Source organism: Pan paniscus, chromosome 16 (genome assembly GCF_029289425.2).
Source record: "Pan paniscus chromosome 16, NHGRI_mPanPan1-v2.0_pri, whole genome shotgun sequence".
In the NCBI taxonomy this organism is placed as follows: Eukaryota; Metazoa; Chordata; class Mammalia; order Primates; family Hominidae; genus Pan; species Pan paniscus.
Window position 1 is genome coordinate 54,742,922 of NC_073265.2, and position 26,636 is coordinate 54,769,557.

Consider the following 26,636-nt stretch of genomic DNA (forward strand, 5'->3'; position numbering starts at 1 on the left):
CCACCGTGCCCGGCCAAGATTTTTCATATATTGTACATCTACCATAATACATTATGTAATATCTCCAGCAGGGTAACCAAATACCTTGCAATCATATACACCAATATTCCTGCAGTAAACTTATGAATAGTCACACTACACAGATAAGCATATTAAGTTTATCAATATCCTCAGGTCACTTCAGGTCAGGTGTTACTGCCAAATGAATTTTAGTAACAACCTAATGAAAACTAAGCTCAGTTTTCAAAGTGTTTTGAATTCTGGAATTAATTATAGAGCCAAGACTATGAAGATAAGTAACCCCCATTTGTATCTTCCTACTGTTTATTATAGACTTCCATTATTATTTATTAAATGAATAAATAGTATCATCTCATTGTCTCAGTAAGTCATTTGAGAGCAGAAGCTAGGATTTTATTACTTTTAAATTCCTCTATCACCAGGCAAAGAATAAACACATGTACATACTGATAGACCAAATCCATCTCAAGTGGACTTTCACTTAGAAACCTATTGTGAGTAAGTGGAATAAGCTGATGACATTAACTCCCTACCTACTTTCTATCTAAGCACATACTTACACAACACTTACTATGTTTCAGGCACTATCCTAAATACTTCATAGATATTAACTCATTAAAGCCTCCTAACAACCCTATGTTGATGTGCTATTAATTAATATCTGTTTTTACAGATGTGGAAACTAAGAGATGGTTAAATAACCTGCTCAAGGCCACACAGTTAATAAATGGTAGGCTTGAAATTCAAACCGGTTCTATATTCTTTTTTTTTTTTTTTTTTTTTTTTAGAGACAGGGTCTCTCTCTTTCATCTGCCACCAAGGCGGGAGTGCAGTGGTGCAATTATAGCTCACTCCAAGGCTGGAGTGCAGTGGTGCAAATACAGTCACTCCAAGGCTGGAGTGCAGTGGTGCAACAGAGCCTGACTATCCATGCTCAAGTGATCCTCCCACCTCGGCTCCCAGAGTAACTGAGAAACGGGTGCATGACACCATGTCTGGGTAATTTTTATTATTTTTTATTTTTTTGTAGAGACAGGGTCTCCCTACATTGCCCAGGCTGGTCTTGAACTCCTGGGCTCAAGAGCTCTTCCCACCTTGGCCTCCCAAAGTGCTGGGAGACCTCATCTCTACAAAAAAAATTAAAAATTAGGTAGGCGTGGTGGCACACACCTGTTGTCTCAGCTATTCAGGGGTGCTGAGGTGGGAGGATTGCTGCAGCCCCGTGAAGACTGCAGTGAGCCAATAGGAGACCCTGTCTCAAAAAAATTGGAAAAAAAAAAAAAAAAAAGGGCATGAAAAAATGGCTAGGATTTCCAAAACAGATTTACTAACTACCAACCTAATCTTTCTACTGCCATTGGTAGTAGAACAGCTGTTCTGATTTCCTGACTTCAAAGGGAGACCCATTAAACACCAAAATCTATACTTTTAACTTAAGATTTTCCTTACTCCATCCCCTTTTCTCTATCCTATGCTCTAGATTTAGGCCATATAACTTGGATAACTGCAACAGTCAAGCTTTGGTGTTCCTGTCTCTACCCATGCTTCTCAAATTTAACCTCCACAAAGTATCCAGAACAACTTATCGACAATATGATTATGATGATCACACCACTCAACTGTTAAAAACTTTTCCATGGACCCTCATATCATGATAAAGTCCATGTTCATTTACAGAAGATATGGTCTACCCTTGTCCTGGCCCTTATCTGCCAATCTTTTGCTACTTCTTGACTCAGAACTTATGCTTCAGAACCTTCACACTGCTTCTAACTCCTCACAAACACCATGATGTCTTTTGCATCAAGACCTTTCTCACGTAGTCCCCTTGTCAGGAGTGTACTGGATAATATATAGACATTACTTAGGATCAGTTTAGGTGTCATCTTTTCTGGAAAGCCTTCCCTGACCACTGTCCCACATTGGTGCTCTTATAAAACCCTATGTCTGGCCAGGTGCTGTGGCTCACGCCTGTTCTCAGCACTTTGGGAGGCGGAGGTGGACGGATCACTTGAGGTCAGGAGTTCAACACCAGCCTGGTCAACATGGTGAAACCCCGTCCCTACTAAAAATACAAAAATTAACCAGGTGTGGTGGTGTGCACCTGTAATCCCAGCTACTCAGGAGGCTGAGGGATGAGAATCACTTGAACGCGGGAGGCAGAGGTTACAGTGAGCTGAGATAGCCCACTGCACTCCAGCCTGGGCAATAGAGCGAGACTTTGTTGCAAAAAACAAACAAACAGGCTGAGCACGGTGGCTCGTGCCTGTAATCCCAGCACTTTGGGAGGCCGAGGTGGGTGTATCACGAGGTCAGAAGATTGAGAACACCCTGGCCAACATGGTGAAACCCCGTCTCTACTAAAAATACAAAAAAATTAGCCGGTAATCCCAGCTACTCGGGAGGCTGAGGCAGGGGAATCACCTGAACCCGAGAGGCGAAGGTTGCAGTGAGCAGAGATCACACCACTACACTCCAGCCTGGGTGACACAGTGAGACTCTGTCTCAAAAACAAACAACAACAAAAAAGAACAAAAAAACAAACTTGAGAGAATATGTATCATTTTGTTTTCCAACGTGTAACATATCTGTTAACAATGACTTTCTTTCTTTTTTCTTTTTTTTTTTTAGACGGAGTGTCCCTCTGTCGCCCAGGCTGGAATGCAGTGGCGTGATCTCAGCTCACTGGAAGCTCCGCCTCCTGGGTTCACATCATTCTCCTGCCTTGGCCTCCTTAGTAGCTGGGACTACAGGCACCCGCCACCACGCCCGGCTAATTTTTTGTAGTTTTAGTAGAGACAGGGTTTCACTGTGTTAGCCAGGATGGTCTCGATCTCTTGACCTCGTGATCTGCCCGCCTCGGCCTTCCAAAGTGCTAGGATTACAGGCATGAACCATGGCGCCTGGCCTGTAATTAATTTTAACTAATGATTGATGATGATGAGGGGATAATGATTAAGAAAGATGACAGTAAATCAGCTTTGTGAACATAAGATTAAGCAAAAGTTAGACAAAAGAATTTTCAGTCATCATCTTCATTATGGTACTTAAACTCTGGTTCACGTGTTCAAAGAAAAAGCAATACACTATCTCCCATCTTTCATTTGTATGAAACCTTTAGAGGAAACCATTCACATCTCTCTGTGCTTTGAATAGTGCTTAGTATTATCACAGCCACTTCAATAAAACTTAATTAAATATTCCCACAATATACATAGTTCTACAAAGTTCTATTTTTTCTATTATGACAATAACTAAGTAGGCTCTCCAAAACTGAAAGATAATTTTTTTTTTGAGACAGGGTCTCACTCTGTCACCCAGGGTGCAGTGCAGTGGCGCAATCACGTTTCACTTTAGCCTCGACCTCCTAGGCTTGAGTGATCCTCCTCTCTCAGTCTCCTAAGTAGCTGGGACTACAGGCATGTGCCACCACATCCAGCTTTTTTTTTTTTTTTTTGGTAGAGACAAGGTCTTACTATGTTGTCCAGGCTCAAGTGATCTACCCGCCTCAGTCTCAAGTAGTTTTATTTTTTTGAGACAGGGTCTTGCTCTCTTGCCCAGGCTGGAGTGCAGTGGCGCAGTCTCAGCTAACTGCAACCTCCACCTCCCAGGTTCAAGCAATTCTCCCGCCTCAACCTCCCTAGTAGCTGGGAATTACAGGTGTGCACCACCATTCCAGCTAATTTTTGTATTTTTAATAGAGACAGGGTTTCATCATGTTGGCCAGACTAGTCTAGAACTCCTGACCTCAGGTGATCCACCTGCCTTGGCCTCCCAAAGTGCTGGGACTACAGGCATGAGCCACCACGCCTGGCCTCAAGTAGTTTCTTAGAGTGTGTAATTGGTTTTTCTATCTCTTTCTCAAAAACAAAACTAATTTTTAAAAATGTATTTATTTATTTATTTTTGAAACAGAGTCTCACTTTGTCACCCAGGTTGGAGCGCAATGGCTCACCATAGCCTTGACCTCCTGGATCAGGTGATCCTCCTACCTCAATCTCCCAGGTAGTTGGGACTACACATGCCACTACGCTCAGCTAATTTTTTGTATTTTTTTGTCAAACGAGGTGTCACCATGTTGCCCATCCTGATCTTGAACTTCTGGGCTCAAACAATCTGCCTGCCTCAGCCTCCCAGAGTGCTAGGATTACAGGCATGAGCCACCATGCCTAGCCTAAAATTTTATTTTAATAAGAACAGTTTTGGGAAAATTCTGGCAGTCTTAGCAAGCTAAAAGAACAATCATGTCAGAGGTTCTTTTGTTTCACTGTTTGAAAATGAACATTAAAACATTAAAATGAATATTATACATGTGGTACATACAAGTTATCCTCTGTACTTTTCTCCATTTTTTAAAAATTTTAAAGACTTGAATTTCAAATATAAAGATCACCCAACGTGGTAATCTAATTTCAAAATGCAAGCAGCAAATTATACTTCAAAAAATACTGTTCAGAAAAGTAAATCTGAAGAACTATGCCTTACCATTGTGCACATAAGTGAGTCTCCTTTCTTCTCTGGTTACGATGTTAGATATCCAAATATCGTTGCTATGTATAAAAGCAATCCAGTCTGGATCAGCAGGGCATAATTTTGGATCCATCCGTATGTTGGGACAACTAGTTTCCACTAGATTGGGCCTTAAAGGTTGTTGCTAGAAAAGTAAACAACATTTTAAGGTAAGTATTAGGCTGACACATACATGTTCCAGCACCCTTCCTATAAGATGAACAATATTTCTAGGTAAAATGTCAACAATGAGGCCGGGCGTGGTGACTTAACGCCTGTAATCCCAGCACTTCGGGAGGCCAAGGCGGGCAGATCACCTGAAGTCAGGAGTTCGGGACCAGCCTGACCAACATAGTGAAACCCCATCTCTACCAAAAATACAAAAATTAGCTGGGCGTAGTGGTGGGCACCTGTAGTCCCAACTACTTGGGAGGCTGAGGCAGGAGAATCGCTTGAACCTGGGAGGTGGATGTTGCAGTGAGCCAAGATCGTGCCACTGCACTCCAACCTGGGTGACAGAGTGAGACTCAGTATAAGGAAAAAAAAAAAAAAAAGTCAACAATGATAATTGCTTCCCAGAAAAATATACTTTCTATTGCCTTAACTTACCAGAAAGGAATTTTTTTTAACTTCAAATGAAAAAGCTAAGGGTAACAGGAGAGGACATAAAGGACATAAAGACAATAAAACACTTCTTCATAAATTTTGTTGCCCAACTTGTTTAAGAGAGTAATTACTGTTCATTAAACATTGTTATTAAACACTTATTCACTCAATATTTTATTAAATATTTTAAAATTATTTTTACCAATATAAAATAGTTTGCTCATAAAAATGTAATAGAAGCCAGGATCATCACAATTCTCAAAAGAAGAGTTCCTAAAGCTCATAATGAATTGCCTAGGATAAAACCAAACATAAGCCACTTAAGAGGCTAAGGCAAGAGGATCACTTGAGCCTAAAGTCCAAGACAAGCTGGGGCAATCTAGTGGGACCCTCACCTCTAAAAAAAATTTTTTAAATTAGTGATTGGGTGTGGTGGCACATATCTGTAGTCCCAGCTACTCAGGAGGCTGAGGTGGGAGGATTGCTTGAGCCCAGGAGTTTGAGGCTGCAGTGAGCCATGATCTTGCCACTGCACTCCAGCCTGGATGACAGAGCAAGACTTTGTCTCCCCCCCAAAAAAAAAGTGTGTGTGTGTGCGTGTGTGTGTATATATATATATATAAATTTATTAAGATGAATTAGCTTTCAAGGGAAACAAAAAATTGCCTTTTGATAATGATCTTCCAAAACCTCCCTCAGTGCTTACACAGGAAGTGGGAATTGATGCCCTTTACCTTTCCTTTTTTTTTTTTTTCTCTCTCTTAGTCTCACTCTGTCGCCCAGGGTGGAGGACAGTGGAGCGATCTCAGCTCACTGCAACCTCCATCCAACTCCCAGATTCAAGCAATTCTCGTGCTTCAGCCTCCCGAGTAGCTAGGACTACAGGTGCGCCTGCCTAATTTTTGTATTTTTAGTAGAGACAGGGTTTCACCATGTTGGCCAGGCTGATCTCAAACTCCTGATCTCAAGTGATCTGCCCACCTCAGCCTCCCAAAGTGCTGGGATTACAGGCGTGAGCCACCATGCATGGCCTACTCTATCTTTCTATACAGCAAGTATTTTTACTACTTTAAAATTTGTATGTTTTTTTTTTTTAAGACAGAGTCTTGCTCTGTCATCCACGCTAAAGTGCAGCAGCACAATCTCGGTGCACTACAACCTCCGCCTCCCAGGCTCAAATGATCCTCCCACCTCAGTTTCCTGAGTAGCTGGGACTACAGGCGCATGCTACCTTGCCTGGCTAATTTTTGCATTTTTTGTAGAGATAGGGTTTCGCCATGTTTCCCCACGCTGGTCTGGAACTCTTAGGCTCAAATGATCTGCCCACATGGGCCTCCCAAAGTGCTGGAATTATGGGCGTGAGCCACCATGTCTGACCTAAAAATGGTATCTTAATGTAACTAGAAAGATTATTAACTCTTTTGTTTTGAGATAAGATTTTGGTCTGTCATCTAGGCTGGAGTGCAGTGGCACAATCACAGTTCACTGCAGCTTGACCTCCAGGTTCAAGTGATCCTCCCACCTCAGACTCCTGAGTATCTGGGATTAAAGGTGTGCACCACCATGCCCAGCTAAGTTTTTTTAAATTTTTTTTTGTAGAGACAGGGTCTCTCTCTGTTGCCTGAGCTGGTAAAAAAATTAGCTCCTAAGGCTGGGCGCGGTAGCTCATGCCTGTAATCCTAGCACTTTGGGAGGCCGAGATGGGCAGATAACCTGAGGTCAGGAGTTCAAGACCAGCCTGACCAACATGGAGATACCCCATCGCTACTAAAAATACAAAATTAGCCAGGGGTGGTGGCGCATGCCTGTAGTCCCAGCTACTTGGGAGGCTGAGGCAGGAGAATCACTTGAACCCAGGAGGCAGAGGTTGCAGTGAGCCAAGATGGCACCATTGCACTCTAGCCTGGGCAACAACAGTGAAATTCTGTCTCAAAAAAAAAAAAAATCGCTCTTAAAATTGGAAACCAATCTCCATGTTTCTTGTTTTCATTGCTATTAAATTTCTTTGTTGGTGGGTAAACTGAAGTTGCTGGTTTGTTTATTAATTACCTTTCTGATTTGGGTACAAATAACCTTTTGGACCCAAACCAGATTTAACCACTAGCAACTCCAACTTACCGTAAATCCTTGTGGCCCTCCATCTTTTACGTGATAAATTCCACTACCAGCTTGAAACAGAAATGTTCCACTTCCTTGGTGATAATCGTAAGAAGCAATTCCGACTGTTCCAATGCGTTTTCTTTCTCTTAATAGTTCTTCTTCTCGAGAATACATTCCATAGTCCAGTGTTGCCTAATGTGAAAGGAAAGTCACCTATTCCAGTCTTCTGAAAAACCATCTTTTGCTTTTAGCACTGAAATCCTAGAATCTCCAACATTATTGACTCTTTTTTTTTTTTTTTGAGACAGAGTTTCACTCTGTCACCCAGGCTGGAGTGCAGTGGAGCGATCTTGGCTCACTGCAAGCTCCGCCTCCCGGGTTCACGCCATTCTCCTGCCTCAGCCTTCCTAGTAGCTGGGACTACAGGCGCCCGCAACCACGCCCGGCTAATTTTTTGTGTTTTTAGTAGAGACGGGGTTTCACCGTGTTAGCCAGGATGGTCTCCATCTCCTGACCTCGTGATCCGCCTGCCTCGGCCTCCCAAAGTGCTGGGATTACAGGAATGAGACACCGCGCCTGGCGACTCTACATTTTTTTTTTCAGCCTTCTAATTCACTGAGCACAGTCTACATGTTAAGTGACCCCAAAATTTGCTGGCAACTTTAAGCAGATTAATTTTAGGAAGTCTGCTGAAACATTTCCTAGTAAAGATTCTTTAGATGATTACTGTATACATTAGAGAACAAGAATAAAGTCCAATCATGTTGGCATTCAAGACTTTCTACAACTTAACTATAATTTAGTACCCAGCATGCAATTAAGAGCACAGACTTCTAAGTCAAGTGGTTTGAATCCAAGCTTTGACCCTTAACTAGAAGTCTAACCTTGAGAAAGTAGCTTAATTTATTCAAAAGTAATTTTCTTCATTTTCAAAATAGTAATAAATCATCTATATCAGCTTTGTGAAGATTAATTTAGATAAAATATGTACAATGTTTAGTACAATGACTGACACAGAATAAGCTCTCAAATTTGTCAGCTGTTATTAAAACCTTTCCACTACACTAGCAATACTCCTCTTAATAAAACCTTAGAGGTCAAGCTGGTCACATCACTGATCTGAATAAAATTCAATGAGTGGTTTTCTGTCTCCTGGTCTTTGTCTGTTCTACCCCTCTTCCCTGGACTCTTGGAAGAATGTTTTTCTTTCTACCTATCCCAGTTTACTTATACCCCAAAACCTTGCTTGAATTCTCAGCTAGCAAAGTTTTCCAATTCACTATTTCACAGTGATTTCTTTCTTTCTTTCTTTGAGACAAAACTCTCACTCTGTTGCCCAGGCTGGAGTGCCGTGGCGTGATCTCAGCTCACTACAACCTCTGCCTCCTGGATTCAGGTGATTCTCGTGCCTCAGCCTCCTGAGTAGGTGGGATTACACACTTGTGCCACCACGCCCAGCTAATATTTTGTATTTTTAGTAGAAATGGAGTTTCGCCATGTTGGCCAGGCTGGTCTCAAACTCCTGGCCTCAATGATCTGCCCACCTCCGCCTCCCAGCATTGGGATTACAGGTGTGAGCCACCAAGCCTGGCCCTCATGAAAGAAGTGATTTCTTTCATTTATGTCCTAAATTATTTATAGGAGTTACTGTCTGTTACTTATTTAACTATGGTATTGTTTTTCACTTTTTCAGGATATTTGCTAAATGGAAAAAAAAAAAACTTCAGAGCAGAATCTCTGTGGTTTTCTTTTCCTACTTAAAACATATTTGCTATAATGTCTCTCAAAGAAAGTTTGTGGCTGGGCGTGGTGGCTCATGCCTGTAATCCCAGTACTTTAGGAGGTCAAGGCAGGTGGATCACCCGTGGTCAGGACTTCAAATCCAGCCTGGCCAACACAGTGAAACCTCGCCTCTACTAAAAATACAAAAATTAGCCGAGCATGCTGGTGCGCATCTGTAGTCCCGGCTACTCAGAAGGCTGAGGCAGGAGAATCGCTTGAACCTGGGAGGCGGAGGTTGCAGTGAGCCAAGATCATGCCACTGCACTCCAGCCTGGGCAACAGAGCAAGAAAGTGTCTCAAAAATAAAATAAAATAAAATAAAATAAAATAAAATTCTACTTAAAATGTTATTTAAAAAATAGGCTGACCCAATAGTAGTGGGTTATCGGAACTTATTAACATTAGTGTCACTAAAGTTGGTATACAACCCCTAACTGCTACATTTGACTGACATTAAAATAAAAAAAGAAAACAAAAATACTTAGTAGTAAATTTAACCAAAGAAGAGCAAGACGTGTATATGGGAAACTGTAAAACACTGTTCAAAGAAAGTAAAGATCTAAATAAATAGAAAGACATCACGTATGCATAGATTGGAAGACAGAGTAAATGCGTATCAAAATTCCAAATGCCTTTTTTCCAGATATAGACAAGCTGACCCTAGTAATATTCATACAGAATTGCAAGAGACACAGAATACCCAAAACAATCTTGAAACACCATTAATTATTATTATTATTATTTTTTGAGATGGAGCCTTGCGCTGTTGCCCAGGCTGTAGTGCAATGGCGCGATCTCGGCTCACCGCAACCTCTGCCTCCCGGGTTCAAGAGATTCTCCTGTCTCAGCCTCCAAGTATCTGGGATTACAGGCATGCACCACCATGCTTGGCTAATTTTGTATTTTTAGTAGAGACGGGGTTTCTCCATGTTGATGAGGCTGGTCTCAAAAACTCCTGATCTCAGGTGATCCACCAGCCTCAGCCTCCCAAAGTGCTGGGATTACAGGCGTGAGCCACCGTGCCCAGCCTGAAGTATTTCTTTATTGTTGATTACTTCTTTTTTTTTTTTTTTTTTGAGACAGAGTCTCCCTTGGTCACCCTAGCTGGAGTGCAGAGGTGCCATCTCAGCTCACTGCAACCTCTGCCTCCCTGGCTCATGCGATTCTCCTGCCTCAGCCTCACAAGTAGCTGGGATTACAGGCGCTGCCCCCCCACTGCCCTACCTGACTAATTTTTATTTATTTATTATTATTTTTTGAGATGAAGTCTTGCTCTGTCACTCAGGGTGGAGTGCAGTGGCACGATTTAAGCTCACTGCAACCTCTGCCTCCCGGGTTCAATCGATTCTCCCACCTCAGCCTCCCGAGTAGCTAGGATTACAGGCACCCGCCATCATGCCTGGCTTTTTTTTATATATTTTTAGTAGAGACGGGGTTTCACCATGTTGGCCAGAGTGGTCTTGAACTCCTGACTTCAAGTGATCCACCCGCCTCAGCCTCCCAAAGTGCTGAGATTACAGGCATAAGCGACCGCACCTGGCCTTTTCTGTATTTTTTTAGTAGAGATGGGGTTTCACCATGTTGGTCAGGCTGGTCTCGAACTCCTGGCCTCAAGTGATCCACCCTCCTTGGCTTCCCAAAGTGCTGTGATTACAGGCATCAGCCACTGTGCCTGGCCCTTTTTAAAAAAAATTGCGGGCCGGGTGCAGTGGCTCACGCCTGTAATCCCAGCACTCAGGGAGGCTGAGGTGGGAGGATCACCTGAGGTCGAAGTTCAAGACCGGCCTGACCAACATGGAGAAACCCCTTCTCTAATAAAAAATACAAAATCATCCGGGTGTGGTGGCGCATGCCTGTAATTCCAGCTACTTGGGAGGCTGAGGCAGGAGAATCCCTTGAACCCAGGAGGCAGAGGTTGCGGTGAGCTGAGATCGTGCCATTGCACTCCAGCCTGGGCAACAAGAGTGAAACTCCATCTCAAAAAAAAAAAAAAAAAATTGTGGTAGGGCCAGGTGCAGCGGCTCACGCTTGTAATTCCAGCACTTTGGGAGGCTGAGGTAGGCGGATTACAAGGTCAAGAGATTGAGACCATCCTGGCCAACATGGTGAAACCCTGTCTCTACTAAAAATACAAAAATTAGCTAGGCCTGGTGGCACACGCTATAGTCCCAGCTACTCGGGAGGCTGAGGCAGGAGAGTCGCTTGAACCTGGGGGGCGGAGGTTGCAGTGAGCTGAGAACGCGCCACTGCACTCCAGCCTGGCGACAGAGCAAGATTCCGTCTCAAAAAAAAAAACAAAAAACTGTGGTAGAACATGCTGGGTGGGGTGGCTCACACCTATTATCCTAGCACTTTGGAAGGTCAAGGTGGGAGGATCGCTTGAGCTCAGGAGTTTGAGACCACCCTGGGCAGCACAGTGAGACCCTGTCTCTACAAAACATTTAAAAGATTAGCTGGCAATGGTGCCATATGCCTGTGGTCCCAGCTACTCAGGAGGCTGAGGCAGGATTGCCTGAGCTCAGGAAGTTAAAGCTGCAGTGAGCTGTGATCACACACCACTGTATTCCAACTTGGGTGACAGAGTGAGATGCTGTCTCAATTAAAAAAAGAATTTGTATACTTTAGAGATACATACTGATATATTTCAGGAATGACATATCTGGTATCTTCTTTAAAACTGTCTGAGCAGGGCCAGGCGCGGTGGCTCACACCTGTAATCCCAGCACTTTGGGAGGCCGAGGCAGGCAGATCACGAGGTCAGGAGATTGAGACTATCCTGCCTAACACAGTGAAATCCCGTCCGTACTAAAAATGCAAAAAATTAGCTGGGCATGGTGGCGGGAGCCTGTAGTCCCAGCTACTAGGTAGGCTGAGGCAGGAGAATGGTGTGAACCCGGGAGGAGGAGCTTGCAGTGAGCTGAGATGGCACCACTACACTCCAGCCTGGGCGACAGAGTGAGACTCTGTCTCAAAAAAAAAAAAAATAGTCTGAGCAGTAGGCTGTGGGGGGTTGTGAGGGGAAGTTAGTAGGGCTACAATCAACACTGATGCCTAAGATTTAATCCTTGTTGAAAATATTTCACGTTATTCCACTTTTGTATGCTTTAAAATTTTCCATTATAAAAGTTTAAAACAGTTTTGCCAATTTTTCTGAGAAAATTATCATTATTTCAGTTAAAGACACTGGTCTCAGAATAAGAAATTTTTTGTTTTAAAGAAAAGTCACATGCCTATGTAAAGGGCAATGTTCATGACAAATAGTTTGAGTGAAAATGACTAGTTGTGGCCAGGTGCAGTGGCTCACACCTGTAATCCCAGCACTTTGGGAAGCTGAGGCGGTGGATCACTTGAGGCCAAGAGTTCGAGACCAGCCTGGGTGACATGATGAAACCCCGTCTCTACTGAAAATACAAAAATTAGCCAGGCATGGTGGTGTGCACCTGTAATCCCAGCTACTTGGGAGGCTGAGGCAGGAGAATCGCTTGAATCTGGGAGGCAGAAGTTACAGTGAGCCAAGATTGCGCCACTGCGCTCCAGCCTGGGTTGCAGAGCAAGACTGTGTCTCAAAAAAAAAAAAAAGATTAGTTGTTATAAAAGTTATTTTTTTTAAAATTTCTATGAGAAACAGCACATTCATGTTATTCAATTAAGAAATACTCGGCCAAGGCCGGGTGCGGTGGCTCACACCTGTAATCCCAGCACTTTGGGAGGCCGAGGCAGGCAGATCACGAGGTCAGGAGATCGAGACCATCCTGGCTAACACGGTGAAACTGTGGCTCTACTAAAAATACAAAATTAGCTGGGCGTGGTGGCGCATGCCTGTAATCCCAGCTACTTGGGAGTCTGAGGTAGGAGAATCGCTTGAACCCGGGAGGCGGAGGTTGTAGTGAGCCGAGACTGCGCCATTGAACTCCAGCCTGGGCAAGAAGAGCAAAACTCCGTCTCAAAAAAAAATGATAATAATAAATAAATAAATACTCACTGTAAAAATAATAATGAGAACCAAAGAAGCAAACGATTGTACCGAAACATTATCTTTGGGATATTTTCAACAATGTACTTTCTTATCTAAAGATAAAATCAGCCAGGTGAGGTGGCTCACGCCTGTAATCCCAGCACTGTGGGAAGCCGAGGCAGGCAGATTGCTTGAACCCAGAAGTTTGAGAGTTTGAGACTAACCCGGACAACATAGCAAGACCCCATCTTATTAAACATACATATATGTAAACATATATACATATAAACATATATATAACATATATAAATATATATAAACATATATATGCACTGAAATCCTGGAATCTGTTTATATATTATACATATATAAACATATATGTATATATATGTTTATATATATAAACATATATATGTTTAAAAACTATTATATATATATGTTAAATAGTTTTTAATAAGAAAAAATAAAGATAAAATATTGGGGGAAATAAAACCCCAACCTTTGATTTTACATAAATGGAATTATACTATTCAGAAGGTAAAACTGAACTTTGTACCTTTATTTTAGTGCTGTTACTGAGCTTTAGAAATACAAAATCAATTAAAATATATAAATAAGCCTTTCTGGAAATATTTATCAGTTCTTTTCTGTGAACAACTCCTTTAAAAAATGTGAGAACTACGTAAGTACAAAGTTTATGAAGGGAAATGCAGTTAAACAGGGAGAAAGCAGTTTAAAAAATTGAATTTTATTATCTCAGTTTCAAATATCAAGAATTAAATGGAATTTCAGGGTCGTACATGCAAAAACATAAAAACGTCTTAATTTTTTTTATTTACATCTACTTCAAATATAAAATCCCAACCTCTAAATAAATGCAGTATCTGAATACATACACCAAATCATAGGAATAACAACATTTAATCCTACCTGAAAAAGATCCAAAAGAGGCTTCCAAGAGAGCATTAAGACTGCTGCTCTATTGATAGTTTTGGGAATTTCAGAATAAAACAGTGTATTTTCTCTGTTCTCACCAGACATGGCTATAGGAGAAAGCAATCATTTATTATTATTTTTTCGAATAGCATTCTTACTACAGTCACAGTTGCAAGTACATAATGCCTTCTATACACCGCAATATTTTGCACTCTATGGGATATATAATGAATGTTAACAAGTAGAATGTGCTTATGCCATATGCCATAAAAATTTTCAATAAAACCAAGGCTAGCCTGGCACAGTGCACATGCCTATAATCCCAGCTACTTGGGAGGCTACAGTGGGAGGATCACTTGAACCCAGGAATTCAAGACCAGCCTAGGTAACATAGCAAGATCCCAACTTAAAAAAAAAAAAAAAAAAAATCTGAGGCTTTAAAGAAAAATGCTCAGGTTTCATTTTGGTATTCAGATCTTAGTCCCTCTCAAAATAAATATAAAAGTATGTAAGTTGCTGTGTAGAGAAAAGTACCATTTTCAGAATTTTTTGAAAATTGTGAGTCCTTTACAAGTTGGCAACAGGCTCATGAGATTCCAATATAACAACTTCAGATTACTGTTTCTGAAACATTTAAAGTGCTTAATTGGAAACACATAGATCTAACTGAATTCTAGTTTTTATTCATTATAAAAGTTCTGTAGGCTGGGCATGGTGGCTCATGCTTGTAGTCCCAGCACTTTGGGAGCCCGAGGCAGGCAGATCATTTGAGATCAGGAGTTTGATACCAGCCTGGCCAACATGATGAAACCTCATCTGTACTAAAAATACAAAAAAATTAGCTGGGCGTGGTGGCACGTGCCTGTAATCCCAGCTATTTGGGTGGCTGAGGCAGGAGAATTGCTTGAACCCAGGAGACGGAGATTGCAGTGAGCCGAGATCACACCACTGCACTCTGGCCTGGGCAACAGAGCAAGACTCCGTCTCAAAAAAAAAAAAAGTTCTGTAACTATAATCATTAATAAGACCTTTAAGGTTTCCAATAAAACTATACTAATATTAAAACAACACAGAATCTGGCAACTGATCTGCTGAAAATCACTTTGTCCTTTATTGGGGAAGGGCAAAGGAAAAAGGTCTAAATTAAGTAGAAGCCAAATCTCTTCTGCAAAATCATGTGATAACTGGATGGGAAGGTCACAGCAGTGTAGAGTGAGTTACATATAAAAGATTGACAGAAACACACTATGGTTATGAAGATATGAACCAAAGAAAACATAAGGTAAAACAAAGCCTTTCTATTCTAAAAAGGTATTACTGGCCGGCTGCGGTGGCTCACACCTGTAATCCCAGCACTTTGGGAGGCTGAGGTGGGCGGATTACCTGAGGTCAGGAGCTCGAGACCAGCCTGACCAACATGGAGAAACCCTGCCTCTACTAAAAATACAAAATTAGCCGGGCGTGGTGGCACATGCCTGTAATCCCAGCTACTCAGGAGGCTGAGGCAGGAGAATCACTTGAACCCGGGAGGCAGAGGTTGCAATAAACCGAGATCACGCCACTGCACTCCAGCCTGGGCAACAAGGGCAAAACTCCATCTCAAAAAAAAAAAAGGGGTATTGCTTCCAAAAAGCTGAAGGAGTGAAGGAAGGAAAAAATAAATCACACAGAAATAACAAGAAATCTCCTGGGTGAAAGAGATCCTCAACCTATGTTTCTGAATTATTAATGCCAGCAGAAGGTAGCCTCGGGAAAGGTATTTATGATAACTCCCATGCTAACCCTTGCAAATGTTGAGGATAAGCTCCCAAATAACCACATCTTTTTTTATCTTCTTATTTTTCTAATTAGTTTATGTTGCCTTTGGAGTAAAAAGTTATATATCAGCTGACATTTACTTCAGCACTCAATTTTGTGTAAAATCTACTTTGTAGATTCCCAAGTTGCTTTGCTATACAATTCTTAAGACTGTGGTCACCTATCAATACCATTCACAATTTTACAAAATGTGATCCTTCTAAGAGCCTTCAGTCTTCAAATATTAAAACAAAAAGACAAAACTGGTTTTCTTCTCTCCTCAGTAACAGCCATTCCCCCACAATCATTTCAGTTGCCCCTCCCTATATGCTCCTAGTTCCATAATGTCTGCCTTGGCTTTATCCATGACTAGTAAAAATTTCCCCAGCACATTCTATGTTCTGACATAAGCACAAATGGGCTTTTCTCATTCTTTCCTAATGGTATTTATTGGTCTTTAGAGCTACAGCAGTCATTTTGGGCCCATGTCTTCAGGCAACAGTATCAATGAGTCTTGTTTCTCTTTAGGATAGCATGACAAAGAACAAGAGGCAAAATTAAGCATGTGATGAAGTAAAATGCTAATGTAACGAAATGCTTGTTACTAAATAATAGAGCTTCTTCTAAGCATACCACGTTTGGAATAAGGGCTCTCAAAAATGTATGATTTCTTATAAAAGAAAAGATTTCTGGCCAGGTGTAGTGGCTCACGTCTGCAATTCCAGCACTCTGGGAGGCTGAGGTGGGTAGACAGCTTGAGCTCAGGAGTTTGAGATGAGCCTGAGCAACATGGTGAAACCCAATCTCTACCAAAAATACAAAAATTAGCTGGGCATAGTGGTATGTGCCTATAGTCCCAGCTACTTGGGAGGCTGAGATGGGAGGATGGCTTAAGCCTGGGAGGTGGAGGTTGCAGTTAGCCAGGATCACACCACTGCACTCCAGCCTGGGCAACAGAGTGAGACCGCCATCTCAAAAAAAAAAAAAAAACAAAAAAGGCCAGGTGCGGTGGCTCACGCCTGTAATCCTAGCTGAGGCAGGCAGATTGCTGGAGCTCAGGAGTTCCAGATCAGCCTGGACAACATGGCGAAACCCGTCTCTACAAAAAAATATATACAAATTAGCTGGGCATGGTGGCACACGCCTGTAGGCCCAGCCACTTGGGGGATTGAGGCGGGAGGATCACTTCAGCCTGGGAGGTCAAGGATGCAGTGAGCCAAGATCATGCCACTGTACTCCAGCCTAGAAGACTGAGACCCTGTCTCAAAAAATAATAATAATTAATAATTAATTTTAAAAATAAGCAAACTTGGGACAATCCCACAAAGGATTAATTCACTTACTATATAAAAGGCTTCAAATCATTAAGAAAAAGAAACCCTCTTCAGGGGTTGGGTGGAAAAAGAACTTTAAAAAATAAAAAAGAAACCCAACCCAATTAAAAAACCAAAGATTATAGACTGTGAATGTACAGAAAAGAAATACAAATGGCTTTTTTTTTCTTTACTTGAGACGAAGTCTCGCTCTGTCATCCAGGCTGGAGTGCAGTGGCACCATCTCAGCTCACTGCAACCTCCACCTCCCAGGATCAAGCAATTCTCCTGCCTCAGCCTCCCAAGTAGCTGGGATTACAAGTGTGTACTACTACGCCTGACTAATTTTTGCATTTTTAGTAGAGACGCGGTTTCACCATGTTGGTGAGGCTGGTCTCAAACTCCTGACCTCAAGTGATCCGCCAGCCGCAGCCTCCCAAAGTGCTGGGAATACAGGTGTGTGCCACTGCGCCCAGCCACAAACGGCTTTTTAAGCATGTGAAATGATGCTCAACCTCACTCATAAGAGAAATACAATAAAAACAATGAGAAACTGCTGTTCGCTAATCTGACTGGGAAAGATCAAAAAGTTTAATTACTCACTACTGGTGTATGCATGGAGAAATAGATAATCGGAGATAATGTCATGGTAGTATACACTCTATAACCTCTTTGAAAGGGGAGTTCAGTAATATCAATCAAAATTCAAAATATATATACCCTTTTTCCCAGTACTTCCACTCTTAGGAATTAGTTCTACAGGTATATTCATACATGTGCAAAATGATCTAATACAGTGATATTCACTTCCTCATCTTTTGTAACAACAGATTAGAAAAACCTAAATGCCATTACTGGAGGTCTGGTTAAGTAAAATATGGCACAATTATATAATGGAATATTCTGAGTTGTTAAAAAAGAAAGAATCCTAGCCTGAGCAACATGGCAAAACTCCATCTCTACAAAAAAATTCAAAAAATTAGCTGGTTGTGGCAGCGTGTGACCATTATTAGAGGTCTGGTTAAGTAAAATATGGCACAATTATATAATGGAATGTTACGAAGTTTTTAAAAAAAAATGAATCCCAGCTTGAGCAACATGGCAAAACTCCATCTCTATAAAAAAACAACAACAACAACAAAACATTAGCTGGCCGTGGTGGCGTGCACCTGTAGTCCCAGCTTGGGAGGACTGTTTGAGCCTGGGAGGTCAAGGCTGCAGTGAGCCATTAGTGTGCCACTGCACTCCAACCTGGGTGACAGAGTGAGACCCTGTCTCAAAAAAAAAAAAAAACTATAATTATGACATGAACTCATGCAGACGTCATCTTTAATATCTCCATACACACATACATACACACACCACACACACACACAAATAAATAAAACACATATACACACACATTCACATAAACGAATAAAATTTATATTGGAAAAATTTTGGAGGAGGGGAAGGAACCTACCTTTAAAAATTTAACAAACAAGAAAGTAAATCAGTAGATTAACATATTTAATATAGGCAGACATTAAATCTGGAGTGAATGGATTCAGGAAGAAGAGACCAAAAACAGCCTTGGATTAAAAAAACAAAAGCAGCAGCTGTTGAGTGGGAACAAACTAATGGTTTTATTGTTTGTTTTCCTAATCAGACCATCTAAAGAAAGGCATTTCAAGCTAGCTTTAGGAAGAAGCAATTTCTGGCATCTTCGATTTTGAAAAACGATCATGATCAATTAATGACTTGTTACCTACAAGTAAAAATAAAGTTAATGCGATACAACAAAATCGAATTCTTCAAATTATAGGTTTTCTTTAATGAAACCAAAAGTCACTGATTTATTTATTCATCAAACTTTTGAGTGTCAATTATACCTAGACTTTAAGTTTGACTTAAGAGATCATTTTCTCTCAGAAACTACAACTTTGTACTCACCAAGGTAATAGATTCTGTCTGAATGAGGCCCATCTGGATCATTCCTCTTCACAAACATGAAATCATGTGGTGCCTTAGCCATCATGTAGCCATGATATTTTCTGGTATCGGCAAGCAGCTTTTTAAGCTGACTCCAGGAATACCGCTCAACATAAAAAGGCTCCAATTTAGGCCGATCCTGTGATTCAATATTCTCCTCACAGTCCGCAGTTTCAAATATCTCAACACCCAGCTGTTCTGTTTCCATTGCTGCTGCCATGTTGCATTTTCCTAGAAAAACAAGGCACATGAAGCTGTTCACGGGTCTGTCTTCTATTATCAGAATGATTCTCTGATAGGGTCAAAAAAAAAGCGGGGGAGTGGGGAGGGCAAGAAAAAAATGCTTTTTAGCACAGCTGCAATGAAACCTAGTAAGAAAAGCAACAGCTCTCCCTTCTCTGTGTTCAGTTTAAAAATGAAATTAAAAAAAAATTGAGGTCAGGTCTACTTCACAGTGCCTATAAATCCCTTTGGTAGCTTTTATAAAAGGCTCTCCTTAGGTATTTCTTGCCAAAACTCCCTTTTCTTTCCCACACTGGAAGGAAACAGGCCATTTGCCAGTTGGCTGCTATGCTCCACCCAAGAGCATGTCAATAGTGAAGCTAACTCTGCCAAGGAAGCTAAGTGTTTTGCATTTTAAAAAGTAACACATTTGGTAAGTGTGGATTTTTTTCAGCTAACAGAAATAACCACAACAAATGAGAACGGTAATAAAATTGTCAAAAATAACGTGCATGTAATAACCTTCCTAGGGTACTTACCCAAGATAATATATTGTTTCCTTTTAAATGGAAAGCCAAACAAAACACTTAACTGGCTGATGCATTTCTGAGTCTTCTGCTCTTGCTAGACATCACTATCATGATCATTTGTGGTGACTCTACATTTTTTTTTTTTTTTTTGAGACGGAGTCTCGCTCTGTTACCCAGACTGGAGTGCGGTGGCACAATCTTGGCTCTTTGCAAGCTCCGCCTCCCAGGTTCATGCCATTCTCCTGCCTTAGCCTCCCCAGTAGCTGGGATTACAGGCATGCACCACAACGCCCGGCTAATTTTTTGTATTTTTAGTAGAGATGGGGTTTCACTGTGTTAGCCAGGATGGTCTTGATCTCCTGACCTTGTGATCCGCCAGCCTCGGCCTCCCAAAGTGCTGGGATTACAGGCATGAGCCACCGCGCCCAGCGTGGTGACTCTGTATTTTAAGGAAACTTACATGACTATTCTTACCAATCATACAACATATACTGATTAAATGGCAGGAAAAAAAGATACTATCTTAAAGTGGCTTTAATTAGCTGAAGTAGTTGATACAGAAAGCATTTAATATTTGTACCAACAGTATTTTGATAAAAAGTATAAACTGGGGTTTACCGGTTCAACCCCTAAATAGTGTTTGTTAATATCTCATCTGCTAATGTTTATTCTTATTTCACAAATCCAGAAGTTGCATTTCTCCTTTATCTTTTCCAACATTTAACATGAGCGAAGTACCAAATAACAAAAAGTGTTATCATAAACCAGTGTGTATTCCAACATATATTATTCATGACACTGCCAAAAAGAAGGAACATAAAAATTCTGGGCAATCTACTCTTTTTGAACTAATAAATGTCAAAGACATGTGGACTTGGGAGATAAACTAAATTGCATTTATGCAACCAAACAACATAATTATTAACTACTTCTATAATAATAAATACAAGGCTGTACATTTAATATATCTTTTTTAAAGCCCAAATTTGAAGGCTAACATAAATTCATAGTAACTATCACAGACTAAAAGTTATTAGCAGGTATGGATTGTGAATTAGTCCATTAAGCACACGTTACTGGCATGCCAAAGAACTGAATGAAGTGTGTGTGCAGCTTATTTTGTCTTTTTTCATGCTACAGTTACCTATGTTACCATTTTCAATATAACAGTAACAAAGTGGCCAGAAAACCTATTAGACAGTTACCAGGTATGCTTGTATCATTGTTACAAATGAGCATTCACTTTCAATGACTAAAATCCAAAACAGCTTGGCAGGGAATTAAGTCATTTAGTTCAAGGAGTATCCAGCACACTGACATTTACTGACAGTTTAAGACTGTGGTGGTTATATACTATCATATGTTGTTTACTTGCCCTAATAAAAGCCAGCTAGTGGAGGCCTACTTTCTACCAAATGTCAACGGAACCAGTTTTGTTGTTGTTGCTGTTTTTGTTTTGTTTTGAGGCAGAGTCTTGCTCTGTCACCCAGGCTAGAGTGCAGTGGTGCGAGATCTCGGCTCACTGCAAACTCTGCCTCCCACGTTCAAGCAATTCTCCTGCCTCAGCCTCCCGAGTAGTTGGGATTACAGGCACCCGCCATCGTGCCCAGTTAATTTTTGTATTTTTTAGTAGAGACAGGGTTTCACCATCTTGGCCAGGCTGGTCTTGAACTCCTGACCTCATGATCCACCCGCCTTGGCCTCCCAAAGTGCTGGGATTACAGGTGGGAGCCACCGTGCCCGGCCAACGGACCCAGTTTTATATCTAACGGACTGAGGGACAAATGAGAAAAGAACCTATACAAATTGGGCTCATTTTTCTCAACTTCTCTTGTGTTATGTTTGGAAGTTCACCTGCAAACCAGTGCTTGCAAGAATAGGGCTGGGGAACAGAATAGGGAAGCTCAACAGAAAGACCTCCTCCCAAGCCTTACTGTCCAGTTTATTTTTTTTAGACAAGTCTCACTGTTGCCCAAGCTGCAGTGCAGTGGTACAGCCTTGAACTCCTGGAATCAGAGGATCCTTATGCCTCAGCCTCCTGAGCAGCTAAGACCACAGGAATGCATCACCATGCCTGGCTAATTTTTTAAAACTTTTTTGTAGAGATGGGGGTCTCACTATGTTGTACAGGCTGGGATTATAGGTGTGAGTCACCGCGCCTGGCCATGCCCAGCTTCTTGAGTTATCATTCACGTCACATCTTTCTTATGTAAAATGTACATTAGCTTACATTTAAATTATCTGGTATTGCCGGGCGCGGTGGCTCACGCCTGTAATCCCAGCACTTTGGGAGGCCGAGGCGGGCGGATCACGAGGTCAGGAGATCGAGACCATCCTGGCTAACACGGTGAAACCCCGTCTCTACTAAAAATACAAAAAATTAGCCGGGCGTGGTAGCGGGCGCCTGTAGTCCCAGCTACTCGGGAGGCTGAGGCAGGAGAATGGCGTGAACCCGGGAGGCGGAGCTTGCAGTGAGCCGAGATCGCGCCACTGCACTCCAGCCTGGGCGACAGAGCGAGACTCCGTCTCAAAAAAAAAAAAAAAAAAATTATCTGGTATTCCTGAATCGTACTAAGCCCTGGACACTCTATGCATACACATGCATACTTGCGTGTACATGTACAAACATTGTACAGTCCAAATGATGGTCTCCTATTCTGTAAGTTCACAGCAAATGTCCATCCTGCATTTCTAAAATATACCTGATATTATATAATATTGGTAATCTGTGCAGATGTTTGGTAAATGACTTAATTCCTGATTATACACAAACACATTCTCAAAATAGGTGACCTGAATTTTCTAATGTCAAAAATAGGAAAATAGGGTCAGTGTACCTTCTCAGCACAGTGCATATATTTCACTGCCCCACCTACCTCGTCACTTAAGTAGTTTCCCTGGTGCCTACCTGATTTTATTTTCATCTGCTCAGATCTCTTCCACATTCAAAGAGATCTTTTTCAAGTGACTCGACTTCAAGCATAGAATCCCTCTGCTCATCCTGCTCTTCTCACAGCAATCTTTCCTTTCCTCACCATCAAAGCCTGCTCACCAGGATAATGAAATAAGATAAGACTTTGATCATTAAGATGGACCATATGTGGCCAAAAAGAGAAGCCCCAAAATAGTAGTTAAAACTGATACCGAAATATCATTTTTTGGGGCAATATATAATGCCTACATTATTTTGTATCTGCATTTTATGTTATCAGAATTCAAGAATTATTTTATTTCAGAGATGTGTAGCCCAATATAGTCAAAAGAATATCCTAACATAGTAAACTTTGGTGTCCAGACAAAGGAAAACCATGGAAAGGCTTTAAAAAGTTACAAAAGGCATACAGATGTGAAGTTACTCAGTGACTATTGCAAATCATCAAAAACGGCATATGATTAATAAAATTTATTTTTATGTGCCTATTCCTGTTCCTCTTTTACATAATAATGTCATATCAAGCTGGATGGAGATAGAATTAACTCAGGAGGATAGCCAGTAAGAGTTACAGGCCATTTTTGCAGAAAGGGAATTAACTTGAATTTAATAACTTAAGACTTTTCACGAGATAAACAATTTTCTATTCATCTTAAGTGCATTCCATTTTCGCTTTTTTTCTTGCTGCATTACTCTGAGAATAATTTAAATAGGTAACTTTTCTGGAAAAAGAAGCATTAAACTTGTTGAAATTCTGGCTTAGGAAAAAAAAAAAAAGGAAGGTCTGCTATTACATCTGTTACTCTATAAGTTTTAATTTTGGGCTCCCATAGCCCAAGTAGGTGATGAAGGGATGGGGTGGGAAAAGCTAAGTGGCAAGTGCAGGAAAAACAGCGAGGTTATGCCAGCACAGCAACAATGGACTAAGATGTCAAGACACCTCATAGCACTAAGCCCCTCACTCAGAAATAGAGCATGTTGACTCAGAAAATAGCTTTAGGACTCTTGAGTTTGGATCCACTCAAGTGAAATTCCTTAATTTTTAACTCAAGGGCCAAACAGCCGTCCACTTAAACACCTAAAGCCTCACTGAAGCCTAGCTATCTCATTCTTTAGGGTCCACACCTAGTTGAGAGATTCAATAGCACAGAGGGGGCAAAGACCTTGAAAAACTATGAATGAGGAACAAGAGGAGAGGCATAGCAGAGAATATTGAGAAGAGAGATGGGAGAAATGCCAAGTCTTAGAAGAAAAGTGTGTGAGAAGACAGGTGTGGCAGGAAAGGAAAGTGTCCTGCTGCGAGTGGGTGGAACAGAATGGGAGGGGGCAGTGAGCAGGGAGAGGGAATCGACCTAGCATGAGGCAGGAGAGAAAAAAGACCACCAGCTGAGAAACCAGAAAATCTGAGGCCGAAGCCCATCTGCCAAGTCGGACTTAAGGAAAATCCCTTCGCCTCTGTGGGCTTCCGTTTCCTCATCTGTAAGCGCTGACAATACCCGGCCTCCCAACCCCAGCGAGACTCAATTAAGATAACGGACGTGGAAGTCAGGAGGCCAGCGCCCAGAGCTCAAGGGGCGCCCAGTGAACGGTGGTTGACTCGGAATCTCAGAGCCTCGGCTTCCTCTTCCGGCAAGTTGGGGGGAGGGGGGGAGGGCACCACCGGCTTTGCACTGGGCAGGGCGGCGCGCCAGGTAAACCGCAAAGCGCGCTGACCCTGAGAACGCGCCGAGCAGTCCCTCCGTGAGGCGGAAAGGGCCTGGTGAGCCGTGGCCCAGGCCTCGCCGGCGCAGGAGAAGGAGAGGGGGGCGGATACTGCACCTTCCCCCCTGGCCCCGCCCGGACCGTCCCGACGTGCGCTATGGAGCGGGCCTGCGCCGCTTCATGCTGCGCCGCCTCCACTCCGGTCCTGGTTGCAGTGGCTTCCTCGGCGGCGGCGCCGGTGACAACCCAGGCGGCGAACGCGGCACTAAGAAGCAGCGGCGGCAGTAGCAGCGGCCTTGGCCTCGGAGGCTTTAGCACTTCCGGTTCGTTGCGATCCGCTTTCCGACTGGCGAAGGCGCAGCCGGGCCAAGAAGGGCGCCGCTGTCTGCTGGGTGGGGTCCAACACCACAGCGCAGTCTAGTGGCCGGAGGAGCCAAGGAGGCGCGGGGTGGAGACTGGGTCGAGCAGGGGATAGAGATGAAATCCAGAAAGGAACAGCGACTTGCTGAAAGTCACAGGGCAAAATGTGGCGCGTCTGTAGTCAATAAATAATATATATTGAGTGCCTGCTCAAAATAGACAAAATTCCTGTCCATGTGCCAGGCAGAGAGAGCCTTAGACGCTGGGAGCAAACCAGGGTAAATCCCTCCCCTTTCAACGAGATGATATTGAGGAAAGAGACTAGGGCCTTGGAGATCTAAGCGTCTCGTTGTGGTGGAAAGAAATCTGAACCTGGAGTCCGAAACTTGGCTCTAATATTAACTAGCGATCTTTCAGCAGGTCACTCAATCTATTTGAGCCATAATTCTTTACCTCTAAAAGGGATATAATACATTTCACTTAATTGCAATTAAAGAAAACCAGCTGGGCGTGGAGGCTCACGCCTGTAATCCCACACTTTGGGAGGCCGAGGCAGGCGGATCACTTGAGGTCAGGAGTTCGAGACCAGCCTGGCCAACATGGCGAAACCCCATCTCTACAAAAAATTCAAAGCTTAGCTTGGCATGGTGGCGGGCGCCTGCAATCCCAGCTACTACTCAGGAGGCTGAGGAAAGGAGAATCGCTTGAACCCGGAGGCAGAAGTTGCAGTGAGCTGAGATCACGCCACTGCACTCCAGCCTGGGTGACAGAGTGAGACTCTGTCTCAAAAAAAAAAAAAAAAAAAAAAAAAAGGTATGCACTTTAACACATAAAATGAAGAAACTGGGGCCTAGGGGAAAGAAGTGAATGACTTGTTATAATCAGAGCCAGAGGCAGGTCCCTTGACCTGCAATTTCTTTCCTGGTCTACACTGTATATTGGCTGAGAAAAAGGGAACTCAGGAAGATATCCAGGAAAGTAGCAGGTGTACAACAAAACTGTGCAAAAGCGGGGCCTCCCCTATTTTCTATTATTACAAAGAACAATGTGTCAGAGTCGTGTGTCATTAGGATTTATTATAATAGCACTAATAAAAAATCCATTTGGGTACTATGCTCCACTCCACAGCATATAATTATTCACTCTGAGGTTAAATGAGCCTTCCCTCAGGCTTTTTAAAGTTGAGCTCCCTTAAAAAAAAAAAAAAAAAAGGCAAAGTCATTTTCCTTGGGTCTCTTCTATTAATTTTCTCCAAATGACCTGAGAGCAGATTTTAAAGGCTTTAAATGCACACACACACACACACACACACACACAAAATACAGAGAAATATCTTGCACTTCAGTAATTCAACAAGTGTTTGCTGAATCTCTGCCTTGTACCTGTCACTGTTTTAAGCAGCGGGGCCACAATAGTGAACAAAGTAGATAAAGCCCCTGTTTTCATGAAGTTTATAGCCTAATAAGAAGAGATAGAGCCCCCTCCCCGCAAAAGCAAACAATTAAAAATATATAATTTCATGCATTTAAAAAAAGAGCCATGGACAGATAAAATACTTGCTTATATCACATAGCTAATTATATATTTGACTAGACTGGAATCTAGATTTCTTTTTTTTAATTTTTATTTATTTTTTTTTGAGATGGAGTCTCAATGTGTCGCCCAGGCTGAAGTGCAGTGGCACCATCTCGACTCACTGCAAGCTCCGCCTCCCAGGTTCACGCCATGCTCCTGCCTCAGCCTCCTCAGTAGCTGGGACTACAGGCACTCACCACCACACCCGGCTAATTTTTTGTATTTTTTTTTAGTAGAAACGGGGTTTTACCATGTTAGCCAGGATGGTCTTGATCTCCTGACTTCGTGATCTGCCTGCCTTGGCCTCCCAAAGTGCTGGGATTACA

At 42.2% G+C, this 26,636-nt stretch overlaps 1 protein-coding gene across 21 annotated transcripts in view; it reads right to left on the reverse strand.

The window, feature by feature from the left end:
* The window catches only part of DPP8 (dipeptidyl peptidase 8), a 75,620-nt gene extending 50,547 nt beyond the window's left edge, over positions 1-25,073 (reverse strand). For 2 of the 21 annotated variants that reach the window (XM_055099032.2, XM_003827974.7), the window contains exons 1-6: positions 24,493-24,859; positions 22,651-22,786; positions 18,952-19,221; positions 13,904-14,016; positions 7,255-7,428; positions 4,507-4,675 (exon numbers count right to left, since the gene is read on the reverse strand). In XM_055099032.2, the coding sequence (XP_054955007.2) occupies positions 4,507-4,675; positions 7,255-7,428; positions 13,904-14,016; positions 18,952-19,221; positions 22,651-22,687 (763 nt within the window). In that variant the 5' untranslated portion in view covers positions 22,688-22,786; positions 24,493-24,859. Of the gene's footprint in view, positions 1-4,506; positions 4,676-7,254; positions 7,429-13,903; positions 14,017-18,951; positions 19,222-22,650; positions 22,787-24,026 lie in introns of all 21 variants that reach the window. The other 19 variants (XM_034938958.3, XM_003827971.7, XM_055099029.2 and 16 more) reach the window with 17 other exon arrangements.
* Between the last annotated feature and the right edge of the window lie 1,563 nt (positions 25,074-26,636).